The sequence below is a fragment of the Rhinoderma darwinii genome, unplaced genomic scaffold (genome assembly GCF_050947455.1).
Source record: "Rhinoderma darwinii isolate aRhiDar2 unplaced genomic scaffold, aRhiDar2.hap1 Scaffold_696, whole genome shotgun sequence".
Lineage (NCBI taxonomy): Eukaryota > Metazoa > Chordata > Amphibia > Anura > Rhinodermatidae > Rhinoderma > Rhinoderma darwinii.
In genome coordinates, this window is record NW_027464256.1 from 92501 (window position 1) to 112500 (window position 20000).

Below are 20000 nucleotides of genomic sequence, written 5' to 3' on the forward strand. Positions count from 1 at the left end.
AACAGCTACTGCATGCATGCCTATCACCCCTAATTTTTTAGGATTGGTCAGAGTGTTAAGGGCTACATGTGTAATAAATATAAGGGATATTCAAAGGTTAGTTTTGGAGATATTAATTTTGTAATAAAAATAAATTAATAAGGGAATTCCACCATGTTTATTGGGCAAAAGAAGGGTACCCTTTCAGAAAAGACAAGAGAGTCAGGTGTCATATTGTTCGGCTCTGCAAGGTGAACGAATGGACGCCTAGCTCGCGTCCATCGGACACACGGTTCTGTTTCAAATCAGTGTCATGATCCGGCCATTATACTGTATGGTGCAGCTATGGGGGGCATTACAGTGTATGGTGCAGCTATGGGTGTATTAAATGGTATTAAATGGTATTAAATGGTATGGGACAGCTATGGGGGGCATTATACTGTATGGTGCAACTGTGGGTGCATTACACTGTATGGTGCAGCTATGGGGGCACCATATTAAAATGTATGGTGCAGCTATGGGGGACCATAGCTGCACTAAAACCATGTCAGAAGTTTGATAAACGTTTAGGTACACTGTAAGAATAGGCCGAAAACAACTTTACATATAATACAACATAACAACTTTATTAATACAGAACACAAAATTAAAGTGTAGCTAAATGTTTGACAAACTTCTGACATGTCACAGTGACATGTCAGAAGTTTGGATTGGTGGGGGTCCGAGCACTGAGATCCCCACCAATCGCTAACACAAAACAGCTGAAGCACTCGTGTGAACGCTCAGCAGCTTTGTTCTAGCGATTGGTGGGGGTCTCAGTGTTCAGACCCCCACCAATCCAAACTTCTGACATGTCACTTTGACATGTCAGAAGTTTGCCAAACATTTAGCTACACTTTAAAGTTAAGCATAGGCATAAACCATATTTACATATTATACAATATAACAACATTATTATTACAATAATTATTGTAATAAAAATAAATTAATAAGGGAATTCCACCATGTTTATTGGGCAAAAGAGGGGTACCCTTTTAGAAAAGACAACAGAGTCAGGTGTCATATTGTTCGGCTCTGCAAGGTGAACGAATGGACGCCTAGCTCGCGTCCATCGGACACACGGTTCTGTTTCAAATCCGTGTCATGATCCGGCCATTATACAGTATGGTGCAGCTATGGGGGACATTACAGTGTATGGTGCAGCTATGGGGGTATTAAATGGTATGGGACAGCTATGGGGGGCATTATACTGTATGGTGCAATTGTGGGAGCATTACACTGTATGGTGCAGCTATGGGGGCACCATATTAAAATGTACATACTCTAATATATTTTAACACTATGCCACATACCTATCTAGTTTCTATAAAAACAGTAGCAAAAAACGTGTTGTAAAGGTCAGCTTAGAAACGATAATAAATATTACATTTAATAGGTGTATATGAAATAGGTATAGTGTATATGAAATAGAAATGATAGTAAATATCACATTTAATAAATGTAAATGTCCTATTGTATTCAAACAATTGTATTATCAGGTTTTCAGCATGAGTCTGTAGTTTTATCTCTGTTATTCTCCTCAGCCACTAAAAAGGCAGATAAGCTTTTGTGCATCATTCAAACTCTCCTATCACAGGCTCTGTTTGTTGTTTGTGTAAGAGGATCTTCTTACAAAGCATCAACCTCACACTATAAAACAGTTTAAAACACTGAGGCATTTTCAGTCAGTTTGGAAGTTTTCTTGAAAGCTATTGACTGATCTCCTTCTTGGATTGCATTATTTTTTTGCTATTCACCTTATTCACTTGAGACATTGTACCTGGATACCTACATCATCTGCCTTTTGGATACTGCTTCTAAAAGATTTATTGTTTTTTTGACTCAAATATACATCTTTAGGACATCAAGTTCTAGTTACAGGAATGGAGTCTGCAGCCAAATTGTAAGTAAATATGTTTATTAACGTATATTTATGTCCATCATTAATGTTCAGTTCAGGCAAATTGTATAGTGAAATCATGGTGAGCCATGGGCTAGGGAAGAGGTGCCATTTTATTTTCAGTAGGCCATATTGTACAAGCCCAGGCATTGTTCAGCTAGTTGAGTTACAAGCATGTAATCTGCAGCAAAAGTACAAGTTCATGTGTTTATTGACCTCTAGGATATACCCTAAAATACATAGCCATTTTTGTATAAAATACATGTTGTAGACTGCCTATAACATAGAGAGGTTACTATGAGAAGCCATGTGGTAGCGTAGAGGCCTCCTGTTTCAGTAGGGCGTGGTATTAAAACCCAGGCATTGTTCAGGTAGCCTGCCTGAAACAAATCAGTATGCATGTAGTGGGACATCTTGTGACTATTTTTGAGATTGCAGTTTGGGTATATTTCAAACTAAGCTATATTACTTAGGACATTTTTAAATCCAAAACCTCATGTCTTTCAACAGGCAAAACAGAACTCCTATGACATGCCCAGTATGTTACCGTACACAGACATTATTCTCTACACATCTGAGGAGAAAGTGTATGAGGTTCAGCAGCGATGAGGAGATAAAAGCCACTGTGGCATTGGCCAGGAAAACCCTGGTGAAAATTGCATCTAAGGGCACTGCAATCAGTTACCAAGAGATCATCTCTCTCGGCTCATTGGAAAACGTTGTCCCCTTCCTCGAGGACAGGGGCTTTTTGATCATTAACAAACCAACTGTGGCCAGGTATGTGTCACCCCTGTCTGCTTATGTCTCATAGCTCTCCAGTGTTTACACTTATACTCACGTTGCTTTTTATATTTTACAGCAATGTACAATATGGAAGACCATCAACCTCTGCATCAACTGCCCTTACTGTGCCACATCACACAGCGGCTGTAGAGGATATTGCAGCCATACCAGTCCCTGATGAGGAAATGGAGGTCACACTGATCCCTGCAGATCCTGAGGAAGAAGTTACAGACACACCATTCCTTGCACAGCCTGAAGACCCGAGGGAAGACCAACACAATGAAGAAGGCAGAAGAGCACATGAAGATGACAGCGCAGAGGAGGAAAGTGATAGAGACTTTCAGCTTCAACTAGAGTCTGAGGAAGAATCCAATCAAGAAAGCGGAACTACAGGAAACTTTGATGACAGGACACAGAGGTCAGTGTACATAGATACTCCTTACGTATTCTCTGTGGCTGTCAAATGTGTCAAATCTGATGTCTTGCACTTTTCTCCAAAATTACAGAATCCTACAGACAAAATGGACGGTGGTCACAAGACAGAAGATGAAGGCTGCTGGACTATACAAGCGACATTCATTGGACGAACCAATACTGAAGGGCTTTGCCGTCTATTTGCAGCACACATTGGATGTGCCCAACTACAAGCAGGAGGTTGAAAATTTGGCAAGGTTCCTTTATTACATGAACCCGCAGCGTCCCAATCTGGACTTTGTCAGCAACATTGAGAAGGTTAACTCCTTTTTTACAAAGCTGCGTGACCTGAAGCTTGCAAACCAGACTGTCTTTAATTACCTAAAACATATCAGGAGGTTCATGACGTATCAGCTGAGAGCGACCAATCTCTCTGCAGAAAGACCAAGGCTGTTTAAGTCCTGCAACTTCTTTATGGATGTTACAGAGGACATTCAAAAGAGGCTATCTAAGGGAATTTCAAGAGAAGTTGTCAGCAAACGGTGAGTTATGAACTCAAATGTATCCTTAGACAAAGTATGAAACCTCAAATAGGTATATATTTATTTTAGATATTGCTACTACTCTTTATTACTTGTGTATATACAATAAAATTATTTCTCTTTACTTTGTGTTTAGATACAAGTCATTGACAAATTCTATGAAAACACCCCCGGAATGTCAGAGGCTTTTAGTTGTGGCAAAGCCAACCTTCCTGAAAAGCTGCAAAAGACAGACACATGAAGTGAGACACTCAACTTGAAATTATTTATTATCTTGAGGCCCTGCTTATTTTGAGGCATCTCCAACGGCCAGGTGTTGTCAGACATATGACTGTAAGTAGCTTTCTCCTCCTCTGTTTTTCTGCGTCATTTTGTTTTCCTACCCTGTTATGGTTATGCTGTGGGGTGCTTTTTAGAGAAGTGTCTGGAGGCCTTATGGCTGCAGTTAAATACTTTTAATAGTGTAGTGGAGCCCTGAAGGCCGATAATGGTGTGAAGCCTGCATAAGGTTAATGTTAGCTTATTAAAGTCGGATATTTGTCTGCAAGAACAGAGTGAATAATCTATGTAAAAACCTTACACCTGGCTAGAGATAGAAATTATGCTGAAACAAAAGACTGGCATATGTATAGAAAAAAAACAAAACACAAGTGGCTTGGCGTAGGGTTGGGCTAACACAATACAGTGGCAAGTACATTGTCCCTCATACTTTTTCCTTTTGACTCATAGGTTTCAGAGTGGAATGAGAGGATCACTCACAGATATTTGGGTTTAGACCTGGTAGTTGTTGGGGTCAAGTTACACAAGACCTCTACACACCAAGTGGCAACCTATGTGCTAACAAAGGAGGAAGAAATGGTAAGTTTCTATAAGGCTCCTACTTACTTTATGGAGTTGTAAAGATGCTTTTCAATAATCTCTTTATTTGTATCCCTCCCCTAGTGGTTTAATGTCTACTTTGAGATAGTAAGACCAATGCTGCTAAAGAACAACATGCCAACAGAAGTATTTTTCCTCTCTACATCTGGAAAGGAGATTTATAATGTTTCCAATGACATCCTGCGGTACCACACAAAGTAAGATTCTTAAAAGTCACCTGTCTTTATTCAATTCTAAGTGCTGTGTATGTATTATGTTTTTCTATTTTCCTTTCTAGATATAAACTACCCAACATCACCAGTCAGCTTGTCAGGAGGATTTGCGAAACTTGGACTCTCCCTAATTTTTCTGACTCTGAAAAGTGTCTTTTTGCCAAATATTTGGCACACACTAACATGACAGCGGAAAGAAACTATCGTGAGAAGACACTGACGGACATATGCCATGGTTATATGCTGGTAATGCAAGCCGGTGGTGAGCAGCCCCAAGCCAGCACTTCAAGGTAATTTATTGTGGGAAATAATATATACTGTATAATATTACATGATTTGTTTTAGAAGTTTAATGCTTTATTTTTTCTATGTCTACCCTATAGACAAGAGAACATTCAGGAAGGAGGCCAGGGAATCCAAAGAGAAGACATCACATCCCACGAAGAAGCCCAGGAACAAGATTACAGTGCCAAAGAGGACTGGAGTGAATCAACTGACCGAGGAGAAGAAGAAAGCTTGGCTGATCATGATGATGATGATGATGATGATGATTGGACTTCAAGGTAGATAAACTCTCAGTTTTATTATAAATGTCCTCAGTTCAGTTGTGTTAGACTTATCAATTGATATACTAATGTTTGGTTATTTTTTCAGAGCACAAGTACCATCCTCATTGTTCATCCGAACACGGTCCAGGGCACAGAGGCAGAGAGGGGAAGGGAGCTCCTCTGGGTAATAATAAAATACATTTATTGACCTTACTTTGTAAACTAATATGCTTATTAAACTGTATGTCTCACATTTTGTTTTAACATCAGTATTTATTTTCTTCTTTTATCAAAGGGCTGAAGTGACGTCGAGGGATACATCACTATCTGCAATCAAAAGAGTCCCTGTTGTTCTGCTCAGGCGCATCGATAGTTAATTTCCTTTACATATATATATATATATATATATTAAAACCTCTTTGGGTTCCTCAGTGGTCGTGGGTTCAGAATCATTAACTATGTCTTATAGCAGAGGTCATTGGGGTCCTGTTTTGTCTGATTAAGAAAAAATAAATAAAGATGAGAGTTATATTAATAACATTGTAGAGGATTAATGCATATTATCAGGACTAGAGATGAGCGAACTTATCAAAAGTTCGGTTCGGCTAGTTCGCCGAATTTCACAAAAAAGTTTGGTTCGGACCGAACTAGTTCTGACCGAACCTGTCACTTCCGTGCGCCGAGCATGCTACTGTCCGGGGTGCTGATAGAGTTAATGGGCTGCACTAACTCTTTCAGCAACCTTCACAGTACATGCTCGGCGCGCGGAAAATACAATTTTAATAAATGTAATAAAAAAAAAATAATTATACGTTTGTACTTACTTTCCTCCTGTCCGGCCTCCAGCGATGACGTTTCATCCCTTTCGCCGCTGCAGCCAATCACAGGCTGTAGTGGCGGTCACGCATGCCAGGATGACGCTTCATCCCACGTGACCGCCTCTGCAGCCAATCACAGGCTGCAGCGGCGACATGGATGAAACGTCATCGCTGGAGGCCGGACAGGAGGAAAGTAAGTATGAACGTATTATTATTTTTTTTGGCATGTATGTATGTATGTATGTATGTATGTTGGCATGTATGTATGTTGTCATGTATGTATATATGTGCATGTATGTTGGCATGTATGTATATATGTGCATGTTTGTATGTATATTTGCATGTATATATTTGCATGTATGTATGTTTGCATGTATGTATTTTTGCATGTATGTTGTCATGTATGTATGTATGTTGTCATGTATGTATGTATATATGTGCATGTGTGTATGTATATTTGTATGTATGTATGTATGTTTGCATGAATGTATGTATGTTTGCATGTATGTGTGTTTGCATGAATGTATGTTTGCATGTATGTATGTATGCATGTTTGTATGTATATTTGCATGTGTGTATATATATATATATATATATATATATATATATATATGTATGTTGTCATGTATGTATGTATGTATGTTGTCATGTATGTATATATGTGCATGTATGTTGGCATGTATGTATATATGTGCATGTGTGTATGTATGTATATTTGCATGTATATATTTGCATGTATGTATGTTGTCATGTATGTATGTGTGTATATATGTGCATGTATGTTTGCATGTATGTTGGCATGTATGTATACATGTGCATGTTTGTATGTATATTTGCATGTATATATGTTTGCATGTGTGTATGTATGTTTGCATGTATGTATGTATGTTTGCATGTATGTATGTTGTCATGTATGTTTGTATGTATGTTGTCATGTATGTATGTATATATGTGCATGTATGTATGTTTGCATGTTTTTATTTTTGCATGTATGTTTGCATGTATGTTTATATATATGTGCATGTATGTAATTATGTTTGCATGTATTTATGTTTGCATGTATATTTGTGCATGCTTGTATATATGTATGTATGTATCTTTGCATGTTTGTTTGTATGTATGTATGTTTTCATGTGTGTGTGTGTGTGCATGTATGTATGATAGTTTGCATGTATATATGTGTGTATGTTTGCATGTATGTATATTTGCATGTATATATGTGCATGCTTGTATGTATGTTTGTATATATGTATGTATGGCTATGTATGATACTGTCTGCTGGCGCCCTGTATCTAAGTCAACTTCACGGCAGGCTTCTATACATGGTATAACAGTCAGTATCACACATTAAACTGAATCTAAGCCTACGACATGTTTTATTTATTTTTATTTTTTCACAGGTTTGGTGTTTGGACTACGTCGGTTTCGAGGACTACTTAGATGACTTGTTTTTTTTCTACAATAAAATGGTTAATGAGGGTTGTGTTGGGGGTGCTTTATTTCAATAAAATATTTTATCTATATCTTTGTCTTTTTCTTTTCAAATTTTATTACTACCACTTTAGTAATGGCCGCTGTCTGAGTGACAACATCCATTACTAAGGCGAGGCTTAGTGTTAGCCGGTGCAGAGGCTAACACTAACCACCATTATTACCCCGGTACCCACCACCACCAGGGGTGCCGGGAAGAGCCAGGTACGATCCAGTACCCGACCATCTGTTGTGATGGTCGGGCTCTGGGGCGGCCGCAGGCTGGTATTATGAGGCTGGGAAGGGCCAAAAACAGTGGACCTTCCCACCCTTGTAATGCTAGGCTGCTGCTGCTGTGTTGTATCTGGCTGGTTATAAAAGTGGGGGGGACCCCACGTCATTTTTTTAAATTATTTATTTAAATTTTTTTTTTTTAAAAGACATGGGGTTCCACCCAATTTATCATAACCAGCCACATACAACACAGTGTTATTAGCCTGGGAATGGACAAAACCAGTGGCCCTTCCCACCAATGTAATGCCAGACTGCTGCGGCCTTGTATATGGCTGGTTATTAAAAATGTGGGGGACCCGTCTATTGCTAAATTTGTTAAATTCAAAAAAAAAAACGACGTGGGGGTCCCCCCCATTTTTATAACCAGCCCGATACAACACAGCAGCAGCAGCCTAGCATTACAAGGGTCGGAAGGTCCACTGATTTTGGCCCTTCCCAGCCTCATAATACCAGCCTACGGCCGCCCCAGTACCCGACCATCACAACAGATGGTCGGGTACTGGATCGTACCAAGCTCTTCCCGGCACCCCTGGTGGTGGTGGGTACCGGGGTAATAATGGGTGGTTAGTGCTAGCCTCTGCACTGGCTAACACTAAGTACCGCCTTAATAATGGACGCTGTCAATCAGCCAACTACCATTATCTAGGCACTAATAAAGTTTAAAAAAAAACACAAAGACAATTCTTTTTTATTGAAATAAGAAATCCACAACAAAACCCTCGTTAACCATTTTATTAAAATTTGAAAAAACGTAGATCTACGCAGAAGTCCAACGAATCGAAGATGTAGTCCAATCGGTACATCAAAATCTGCAACAACATAAAAAAACAGTTATCAATGTGAACAATAACAATACTTCTACTCACCTACACACATATATACACGCACACACAAACAAACAACCATACACAAACACACATATATACACAAACACAACAAGATATACAAACACACACACACACATAAACAGACAAACACACACACACATATACACGAACTCACACATATACAAACAAAAACACACATATCCAAACACACACACACACACACACAGTTATACACACACATACACGAACACATATACACAAACACATATACAAACAAAAACACACATACCCAAACACACATATACACAAACACATATACACAAACACACCCATATATACACACAAACACACACCCATATACACACATATACACAAACACACACATATACAAAAACACACACAAACATCTACTCACAAACATATACACAAATACACCCATATATACACAAACATATACACAAACGCATATACACAAACACACCCACATATACACAAACACACATATAAAAACAAAAACAGACAAAGTCACATACCCAAACACACATATATACACAAACACACACATACACAAACACAGTTTCTTTTAAATGCTGCTGGGGAACCCGCTCGATCCACTATATAAGGCTGCGCTACAGTGCAGCATTTAAAAGAAACAGGATCCTGACCTGTCCAAAGAGTTTAAGGCAGCACAGAGTATTTCAGGAGATGAGCATGCAGATTCAGTGCTGCTGTGAACTCTACTCTTACCATTACGTAGCTCTCAGTCTGTTACCTCTCCTCCACTCCTGTCCTCCAGAACACCTTCACATGATTGGCAAGTCACCACGTAATGGTAAGAGCAGAGTTCACAGCAGCACAGAGTATTTCAGGAGATGAGCGTGCAGATCTTGTGCGGGGTGGTGACTTGCCAATCATGTGAAGGTGTTATTGAGGACAGGAGTGGAGGAGAGGTAACAGACTGAGCTACGTAATGGTAAGAGCAGAGTTCACAGCAGCACTGAATCTGCAAGCTCCTCTCCTGAAATACTCTGTGCTGCTCTGAACTCTGTTCTTACAATTACGTAGCTCAGTCTGTTACATCTCCTCCACTCCTGTCCTCTATAACACGTTCACATGATTGGCAAGTCACCACCACGCACAAGATCCGCATGCTCATCTCCTGAAATACTCTGTGCTGCTGTGAACTCTGCTCTTACCATTACGTGGTGACTTGCCAATCATGTGAAGGTGTTCTTGAGGACAGGAGTGGAGGAGAGGTAACAGACTGAGAGCTACGTAATGGTAAGAGCAGAGTTCACAGCAGCACTGAATCTGCACGCTCATCTCCTGAAATACTCTGTGCTGCCTTAAACTCTGTGGACAGGTCAGGATCCTGTTTCTTTTAAATGCTGCACTGTAGCGTAGCCTTATATAGTGGATCGAGCGGGTTCCCTAGCAGCATTTAAAATAAACAGGATCCTGACCTGTCCACAGAGTTTAAGGCAGCACAGAGTATTTCAGGAGATGAGCACGGGCAGTCGTTCATTTTTCCGAGCCGTGCTCCCATTATGCACACGACCGTAAAAACACCCGTTATTGCGGGTCGCAATTACGACCCGCAATAACGGGCTCATAGACTTCTGTTACCCACGGGTACCTTTCCGTTTTCTCACGGGAAGGTGCCCGTGCCGTTAAAAAAATAGAACATGTTCTATTTTTCTATTTTACGGGCCGTGCTGCTATAATTATAATGACAGCACGGTTCGCAAAAGCGGCCGGCTGCCCGTGGCCGGCCGGCCGTGCTCGTAGTTACGAGTCGTAATTACGAGCACGGCCCGTAAAATAAAAAAATAGAACATGTTCTATCTTTTTAACGGCACGTGCACCTTCCCGTGAGAAAACGGGAAGGTACCCATGGCTAACAGAAGTCTATGGGCCCGTAATTACGACCCGTGATAACGGGTGTTTTTATGGTCGTGTGCATGAGGCCCCGTAATGACGGGTGGCTACATGTGTGCACCCGTCATTACGGCAGCGTTGCTAGGCGACGTCAGTAAGGGTATGTGCACACACACTAATTACGTCCGTAACTGACGGACGTATTTCGGCCGCAAGTACCGGACCGAACACACTGCAGGGAGCCGGGCTCTTAGCCTCATACTTATGTACGACGCTAGGAGTCCCTGCCTCTCTGTGGAACTGCTGTCCCGTACTGAAAACATGATTACAGTACGGGACAGTTGTCCTGCAGAGAGGCAGGGACTCCTAGCATCGTACATAACTATGATGCTAGGAGCCCGGCTCCCTGCACTGTGTTCGGTCCGGTACTTGCGGCCGAAATACGTCCGTCAATTACGGACGTAATTAGTGTGTGTGCACATACCCTAAATAGTCACTGTTCAGGGTGCTGAAAGAGTTAACTGATCGGCAGTAACTGTTTCAGTACCCTGGACAGTGACTACCGATCACAGTACCTGTAAAAAAAAAGACGTTCATACTTACCGGGAACTCCCTGCTTCCTCCAGTCCGGTCTCCTGGCTGTTGCCTTGGTGACGCGTCCCTCTCGACATCCCTTGATGATGATGCAGCCCATGTGAGCGCTGCAGCCAATCACAGGCTGCCGCGGCCTCTGCAGCCAATCACAGGCTGCAGAGGCCTCTGCAGCCAATCACAGGCTGCCGCGTCAGAAAAGGTCGGACTGGAGGAAGAAGAGGGACTCGTCACCAAGACAACGACCGGGTACGTATGAAATGCTTTTTATTTTATTTTTAATCAGCAGCCTCTTTTCTCTATCAGTGATTGATAGAGATAAGTGGCTGCCGATTTGTATAATGTTTTTGACCGGGTTCGGTCAAAACGGGTTCGGCCGAACCCGGTGAAGTTCGGATTCGCTGCGAACTGAACTTTTCCCGATGTTCGGACCGAAACCGGGTTCGGTTGTCCCGGTTCGCTCATCTCTAATCAGGACCATTAGTAAACTAATAATGAGAAACTAATTATTAATAATCTATGATCTTTCAATTATAGGATTGCTTCAAGACCACCTGCCGGAAGAAGACAAAATAAAGAGGACTTTAGGACATCAGCTCTGGGGAAAAAACCATCCAAGAGTAAAATATATTTTGGACCAATGGAAGAAGAAATAAGAAGCTTAAAAATTATGGACTTTTAATGGACATTAAAATGCACAGGGAACAAAAGCACTTTTATTTGTTGGGTTCTGGGATGTTTGGATGTATTCAATAAATTGATACATATTTTTTTTATTTAATGAGCTACGCTGTTTCCGTGACTCCAATAGTAGTGAATGGCAGTTACAGAAGCAGCGTAGCATGTCTCATTCTTAGTTTACTAACGGTCCTAACGATATGCATTAATCTTCTTCAATGTTATTAATGTAACTATAATCTTTCATTATTTTTTCTTAAACAGGCAATGGACCACAATGACCTGCCCCATCTGCTATAAGACAGAGTTGATGCTGGGAACCTGCACAAAAAATGCATGAAGCACAGCAGCGATGAGGATATAAAGGCTACCCTTGCTATTGCTAGGAACAACTTGGCAAATGTAGCATCTAAAGGCCTTGCAATTCACTATCATGATGTTTCTGAGCTGATATGTGCTGGAAAATGCATGGAAAACCTCTTTGGGTTCCTCAGTGGTCGTGGGTTCACAATCATCAACTCTGTCTTATAGTAGAGGTCATTGGGGTCCTGGTTTGCCTGTTTAAGAAAAATAAATAAAGATTAGAGTTATATTCATAAAATTCTAGAGGATTAATGAATACAATTAGGACCGTTAGTAAAGTAAGAATGAGATACTAATTACCGTATATGTCGGCGTATAAGACGACTGGGCGTATAAGACGACCCCCAACTTTTACCCTTAAAATATAGAATTTAAGATATACTCACCATTTCGTGCAGGAGCGCTTCACTATGGCCATCGGCGGCAGGACCCAGGACTCTCTGTCTCTTTGAACTCGCGCATGCGCAGATAGGCTGCTTCATCGTGCGAGATCTGAGAGGCAGGGAATGAGAGGAAAGGGCGGGCCAGAGGATCTTACAGAGATGTTCCCTGGCGGCTAATACCGGACTGCAGGCTCACAAGGTAACACACAACCTGTTTGTAGACAATATGTAGACTAGGGATGTCACGATACCAGAATTTGGACTTCGATACCGATACTTCGTTTAGTATTGCGATTTCGATACCAATTTCGATACTTTTGCCAACAGTAATAAAAAAAAAAATATTCCGTTTTCTGATGTGAGGCGCGACGTGTGATGAATTTTGAACGCGCCTCACATTAATAGTAATTAATCCCATCATGTTTCTCAGTCATAATGGGTTAATGTGTGAGGTACATGATGGGGTTAATTACTATTAATGTGAGGAACATGGAGGGTAAATTCATCGCACCTCGCGCCTCACATTAATAAGTGAATGAAAGCCGTGTTTATTTCATTTTTTTTACAGCGTACACATCATAAATGATGCAAAAACATTGTTGTCCGCGCCATTACTGAATGTGTGTATTTTATGTATTGAGACTTATTTTAATGTTTATTGTAAAAAAGGTGAAGGTGTATTTTTTAAAAAATTTAACAATACTTTGTTTTTACTTTATTTTTAAACTTTAATGTACTGACATATATCAGATATGTGCCAGTACATCAGCCTGTGGACAGATAGCACACAGGCAGTTGTTAGGACATACTTGGGTATGTCCTAACAACATGAAATATGGTAAGACAGCCCTGGGGTCCGTCAATAGACCCTGGGCTGTCTGCCCATATATGGTATGGCCCTCGATCGCGTCACAGGAATTCCCTGTGACGCGATCCAGGGGCATCCCCCCTTCTCACTTTCCCCTGAATGCTGCAGTCAGCTGTGATCGCAGCATTCAGGAGAATAGCGGTGGAGATGAGGTTTCTCTGATCTCCGCAGTTATAGAGCGGGGCTGCGGCTGTGTAATACAGCCATTGCCCCGCTCCTGACAGGAAGTGCGCGCGCGGTCAGCATGAGGTGATGCGGCCGGCGCTGCACTAATGAGCGGCAGTTCAGGCACTGAAGACAGAACATGGGGGTGTTTTGTAGCGCGCCCGCCATGTTCTGTCTCCAGTGCCGCCGCTCAATAGTGCAGCGCTGGCCGCATTGCATCATCCTGACCCCGCGAACTTATCATGACTCAGGAGCGGGGCTGTGGCTGAATTACACAGCCGCAGCCCCGCTCTCATAGTCATGTGTACTATACTGAGCTGTGCGGCTGCAACGTGCATCCCTAAAGTAGACAATATCCGGCATATAAGACGACCCCACACTTTTGACATTTTTTTAAGGGTGTAAAAAGTCGTCTTGTACGCCGATATATACAGTATTAATAATCTATGATCTTTCAATCATAGGATTGCTTCAAAACCACCGGCCGGAAGAAGACAAAATAAAGAGGACTTTAGGACATCAGCTCTGGGGAAAAAACTTCCCAGCGCAAAATACATTTTAGACCAATGGAAGAAGAAATAAGAATCTTAAAAACATGGACTTTTAATGGACATTAAAATGCACAGAGAACAATAGCACTTTTATTTGTTGGGTTCTGGGATGTTTGGATGTATTCAATAAATGTATATATTTTTTAATCTTCATAAAAACTGTGTTGCCGCTGAGCGAGATGTTTTGCGATCATGAAAAACGTTATATGTTCGTGAGTTATGTAAACAGCGTAACTCGCTGAGTTTTTCATTAGAACTAAATTGTAAGCGTGTGTAAAAATAGCCGTCGCTCACAAGGCTTTTGTGGTCCAAGCGCGCGTCACAGACCCCTGAATATTTTTAGGCTAGGTGAGAGTGTCCATGGCTACATGTCTAACAAATATTAGGTATATGGAACAGTTAGTTTTTAAGATATTAATTTTTTTCCTAAACATAAATTGAAGCCGTGTGCAGAAACAGGCGTCGCTAACGAGGATTTTCCTCGCTACCTGCGCGATGTACCATCACGAGTCTTGGCGTACATACTCAGGAGATGGTGACGTATAACAGCTTCGGGGCTCGTAACTCCACATTGAACGGTTACAGAAAAAAATTGGTAAACCTATCCATATTAAGCTCTAAATATGGAAATTCCGCCATGTTAATGGGGCAAAAGAAAAGTCTCCTTTTAGAAAAGACGACCGAGTCAGGTGTCGTATTGTTCGGCTTTGCAAGGCGAACAAATAGACGCCTCGGTTGATTCTATCAGACCCGCGGTTCGTTGCTGGTTGTGAAATGCTCTGAGACAGCATTGTTGAAAATGATTATTTATACCCATTTTAGTAAAAAAAGCCTAAATAGTTTGCCCGCTGCGCGGGCTATATCTGTCCTGCTGGCCTGAGTTTTTATATGGGTGGTCAGAGTGTCAAAGGCTAGATGTGTATGAAAAATTAGGCCTTTTGCACTACTAGTATTTATAATATCATTTAGTTATTAAAAATTAAATCGTAAATTACGAACTGTGTGCGTTAAACAGGAGCAGCTAAAGAGGCTTTTGGGGCCTAAAAATACGACGCAGAACCCTGAATTTTTTTAGGCTAGGTCAGAGTGTCAAGGGCTACATGTCTAACAAATATTAGTTATATCCAACAGCTTGTTTTCAAGATATAAATTTTTTTATCAAAATAAATTGAAGCCGTGTTTAGAAACAGGCGTCGCTAACGAGAAATTACCTCGCTAATGGCGCGACGTATCATCACGAGTCTTGGCATACATACTCAGGAGATGGTGACGTATAATAGCTTCGGGGCTCATAACTCTACATTCAGCAGTTACGGAAAAAAATTGGAAAACCTATCCATATTAAGCTCCTATTATGGAAATTCCGCCATGTTTATGGGGCAAAAGAGGAGTCCCCTTTCAGAAAAGAAGACCGAGTCAGGTGTCGTATTGTTCGGCTTTGCAAGGTGAACGAATGGACGCCTCGGTTGATTCTATCAGACCCACGGTTCGTTGCTGGTTGTGAAATGCTCTGGGACAGCATTGTGGAAAATGATTATTTATACCCATTTTAGTGAAAAAGGCCTACATTTTTGGCCCGCTGCGCGGGCTACATCTGTCCTTCTGGCCTGAATTTTTATATGGTAGGTCAGAGTGTCAAAGGCTAGATGTGTATGAAAAATTAGGCCTTTTGCACTACTAGTATCTATAATATTGTTCATTTATTAAAATTAAATCGTAAATTACGTACTCTGTGCGTTAAACAGGAGCAGCTAAAGAGGCTTTTGGGGCCTAAAACTGCGACGCAGACCCTTGAAATTTTTTAGGGTAGGTCATACTGTCAACTGCTACAGGTGTGAGAAGTTTGATGGCTTTGAGGCGGTTCGCGTTTAAGATATTATTTTTTTTATTAAAACTACATTGTAAACGTTTGTAAAAATAGCCGTCGCTCACAAGGCTTTTGTGGTCCAAGCGCGCGTCACAGAACCCTGAATTTTTTTAGGCTAGGTCAGAGTGTCAAGGGCTACATGTCTAACAAATATTAGTTATATGCAACAGCTAGTTTTCAAGATATTAATTTTTTTATAAAAATAAATTGAAGCCGTGTTTAGAAACAGGCGTCGCTAACGAGAAGTGACCTCGCTAACCGCGTGACGTATCATCACGAGTCTTGGCGTACATACTCAGGAGATGGTGACGTATAACAGCTTCGGGGCTCATAACTCTACATTCAGCGGTTACGGAAAAAAATTGGAAAACCTATCCATATTAAGCTCTTAATATGGAAATTCTGCCATGTTTATGGGGCAAAAGAGGAGTCCCCTTTCAGAAAAGACGACCGAGTCAGATGTCGTATTGTTCGTCCTTGCAAGGCGAACAAATGGACGCCTCGGTTGATTCTATCAGACCCGCGGTTCGTTGCTGGTTGTGAAATGCTCTGGGACAGCATTGTGGAAAATGATTATTTATACCCATTTTAGTGAAAAAGGCCTAGATTTTTGGCCCGCTGCGCGGGCTACATCTATCCTACTGGCCTGAATTTTTATATGGTAGGTCAGAGTGTCAAAGGCTAGATGTTTATGAAAAATTAGGCCATTTGCACTACTAGTATCTATAATATTGTTCATTTAATAAAATTAAATCGTAAATTACGTACTCTGTGCGTTAAACAGGAGCAGCTAAAGAGGCTTTTGGGGCCTAAAACTGCGACGCAGACCCTTGAAATTTTTTAGGGTAGGTCATACTGTCAACTGCTACAGGTGTGAGAAGTTTGATGGCTTTGAGGCGGTTCGCGTTTAAGATATTATTTTTTTTATTAAAACTACATTGTAAACGTGTGTAAAAATAGCCGTCGCTCACAAGGCTTTTGTGGTCCAAGCGCGCGTCACAGAACCCTGAATTTTTTTAGGCTAGGTCAGAGTGTCAAGGGCTACATGTCTAACAAATATTAGTTATATGCAACAGCTAGTTTTCAAGATATTAATTTTTTTATAAAAATAAATTGAAGCCGTGTTTAGAAACAGGCGTCGCTAACGAGAAGTGACCTCGCTAACCGCGTGACGTATCATCACGAGTCTTGGCGTACATACTCAGGAGATGGTGACATATTACAGCTTCGGGGCTCATAACTCTACATTGAGCGGTTACGGAAAAAAATTGGAAAACCTATCCATATTAAGCTCTTAATATGGAAATTCCGCCATGTTTATGGGGCAAAAGAGGAGTCCCCTTTCAGAAAAGACGACCGAGTCAGGTGTCGTATTGTTCGGCTTTGCAAGGTGAACGAATGGACGCCTCGGTTGATTCTATCAGACCCACGGTTCGTTGCTGGTTGTGAAATGCTCTGGGACAGCATTGTGGAAAATGATTATTTATACCCATTTTAGTGAAAAAGGCCTACATTTTTGGCCCGCTGCGCGGGCTACATCTGTCCTTCTGGCCTGAGTTTTTATATGGTAGGTCAGAGTGTCAAAGGCTAGATGTGTATGAAAAATTAGGCCTTTTGCACTACTAGTATCTATAATATTGTTCATTTATTAAAATTAAATCGTAAATTACGTACTCTGTGCGTTAAACAGGAGCAGCTAAAGAGGCTTTTGGGGCCTAAAACTGCGACGCAGACCCTTGAAATTTTTTAGGGTAGGTCATACTGTCAACTGCTACAGGTGTGAGAAGTTTGATGGCTTTGAGGCGGTTCGCGTTTAAGATATTATTTTTTTTATTAAAACTACATTGTAAACGTTTGTAAAAATAGCCGTCGCTCACAAGGCTTTTGTGGTCCAAGCGCGCGTCACAGAACCCTGAATTTTTTTAGGCTAGGTCAGAGTGTCAAGGGCTACATGTCTAACAAATATTAGTTATATGCAACAGCTAGTTTTCAAGATATTAATTTTTTTATAAAAATAAATTGAAGCCGTGTTTAGAAACAGGCGTCGCTAACGAGAAGTGACCTCGCTAACCGCGTGACGTATCATCACGAGTCTTGGCGTACATACTCAGGAGATGGTGACATATTACAGCTTCGGGGCTCATAACTCTACATTGAGCGGTTACGGAAAAAAATTGGAAAACCTATCCATATTAAGCTCTTAATATGGAAATTCTGCCATGTTTATGGGGCAAAAGAGGAGTCCCCTTTCAGAAAAGACGACCGAGTCAGGTGTCGTATTGTTCGTCCTTGCAAGGCGAACAAATGGACGCCTCGGTTGATTCTATCAGACCCGTGGTTCGTTGCTGGTTGTGAAATGCTCTGGGACAGCATTGTGGAAAATGATTATTTATACCCATTTTAGTGAAAAAGGCCTACATTTTTGGCCCGCTGCGCGGGCTACATCTATCCTACTGGCCTGAATTTTTATATGGTAGGTCAGAGTGTCAAAGGCTAGATGTTTATGAAAAATTAGGCCATTTGCACTACTAGTATCTATAATATTGTTCATTTAATAAAATTAAATCGTAAATTACGCACTCTGTGCGTTAAACAGGAGCAGCTAAAGAGGCTTTTGGGGCCTAAAACTGCGACGCAGACCCTTGAAATTTTTTAGGGTAGGTCATAGTGTCAACTGCTACAGGTGTGAGAAGTTTGATGGCTTTGAGGCGGTTCGCGTTTAAGATATTATTTTTTTTATTAAAACTACATTGTAAACGTGTGTAAAAATAGCCGTCGCTCACAAGGCTTTTGTGGTCCAAGCGCGCGTTTCAGAACCCTGAATTTTTTTAGGCTACGTCAGAGTGTCAAGGGCTACATGTCTAACAAATATTAGTTATATCCAACAGCTAGTTTTCAAGATATTAATTTTTTTATAAAAATAAATTGAAGCCGTGTTTAGAAACAGGCGTCGCTAACGAGAAGTGACCTCGCTAACCGCGCGACGTATCATCACGAGTCTTGGCGTACATACTCAGGAGATGGTGACATATAACAGCTTCGGGGCTCATAACTCTACATTGAGCGGTTACGGAAAAAAATTGGAAAACCTATCCATATTAAGCTCTTAATATGGAAATTCCGCCATGTTTATGGGGCAAAAGAGGAGTCCCCTTTCAGAAAAGACGACCGAGTCAGGTGTCGTATTGTTCGTCCTTGCAAGGCGAACAAATGGACGCCTCGGTTGATTCTATCAGACCCGCGGTTCGTTGCTGGTTGTGAAATGCTCTGGGACAGCATTGTGGAAAATGATTATTTATACCCATTTTAGTGAAAAAGGCCTACATTTTTGGCCCGCTGCGCGGGCTACATCTGTCCTACTAGCCTGAGTTTTTATATAGTAGGTCAGAGTGACAAAGGCTAGATGTGTATGAAAAATTAAGCCTTTTGCACTACCAGTATCTATAATATTGTTCATTTATTAGAATTAAATCGTAAATTACGCACTCTGTGCATAAAACAGGAGCAGCTAAAGAGGCTTTTGGGGCCTAAAAATGTGACGCAGACCCTTGAAATTTTTTAGGGTAGGTCAGAGTGTCAACTGCTACAGGTGTCAGAAGTTTGATGGCTTTGTGGCGGTGCGCTTTTAAGACATTATTTTTTCAATAGAAATAAATTTTAAACGTGCGTAAAAATAGCCGTCGCTCACAATGCTTTTGTGGTCCAAGCGCGCATCGCATAACCCTGATTTTTTTTATCGTAGGTCACAATGTCAAGGGCTACATGTCTAACAAATATTAGGTGTATGCAACGGTTAGTTTTTAAGATAATATTTTTTTTATAAAAATTAATTTAAACCGTGAGTAGAAACAGGCGTCGCTAGCGAGCATTTTCCTCGCTAACCGTGCGACATATCGTCACGAGTCTCGGCGTACATATTCAGGAGATGGTGACGTAACATGCTTTCGGGGC

General features: G+C 41.1%; 2 protein-coding genes across 2 annotated transcripts; both read left to right on the forward strand.

The window, feature by feature from the left end:
* The first annotated feature begins 2132 nt into the window (after window positions 1-2132).
* LOC142728914 (uncharacterized) lies at window positions 2133-3917 on the forward strand. Its single transcript, XM_075849163.1, has 4 exons — window positions 2133-2695; window positions 2778-3119; window positions 3208-3657; window positions 3794-3917. The coding sequence occupies exons 1-4, from the start codon at window positions 2415-2417 to the stop codon at window positions 3915-3917; spliced, it is 1197 nt and encodes a 398-aa protein (XP_075705278.1). The 5' UTR covers window positions 2133-2414.
* A 49-nt stretch (window positions 3918-3966) lies between these two features.
* On the forward strand, window positions 3967-5675 carry LOC142728915 (uncharacterized). The gene is made up of 7 exons (XM_075849164.1): window positions 3967-3990; window positions 4387-4515; window positions 4600-4733; window positions 4814-5038; window positions 5132-5311; window positions 5403-5480; window positions 5592-5675. The coding sequence occupies exons 1-7, from the start codon at window positions 3985-3987 to the stop codon at window positions 5671-5673; spliced, it is 834 nt and encodes a 277-aa protein (XP_075705279.1). The 5' UTR covers window positions 3967-3984; the 3' UTR covers window positions 5674-5675.
* Window positions 5676-20000: the final 14325 nt, after the last annotated feature.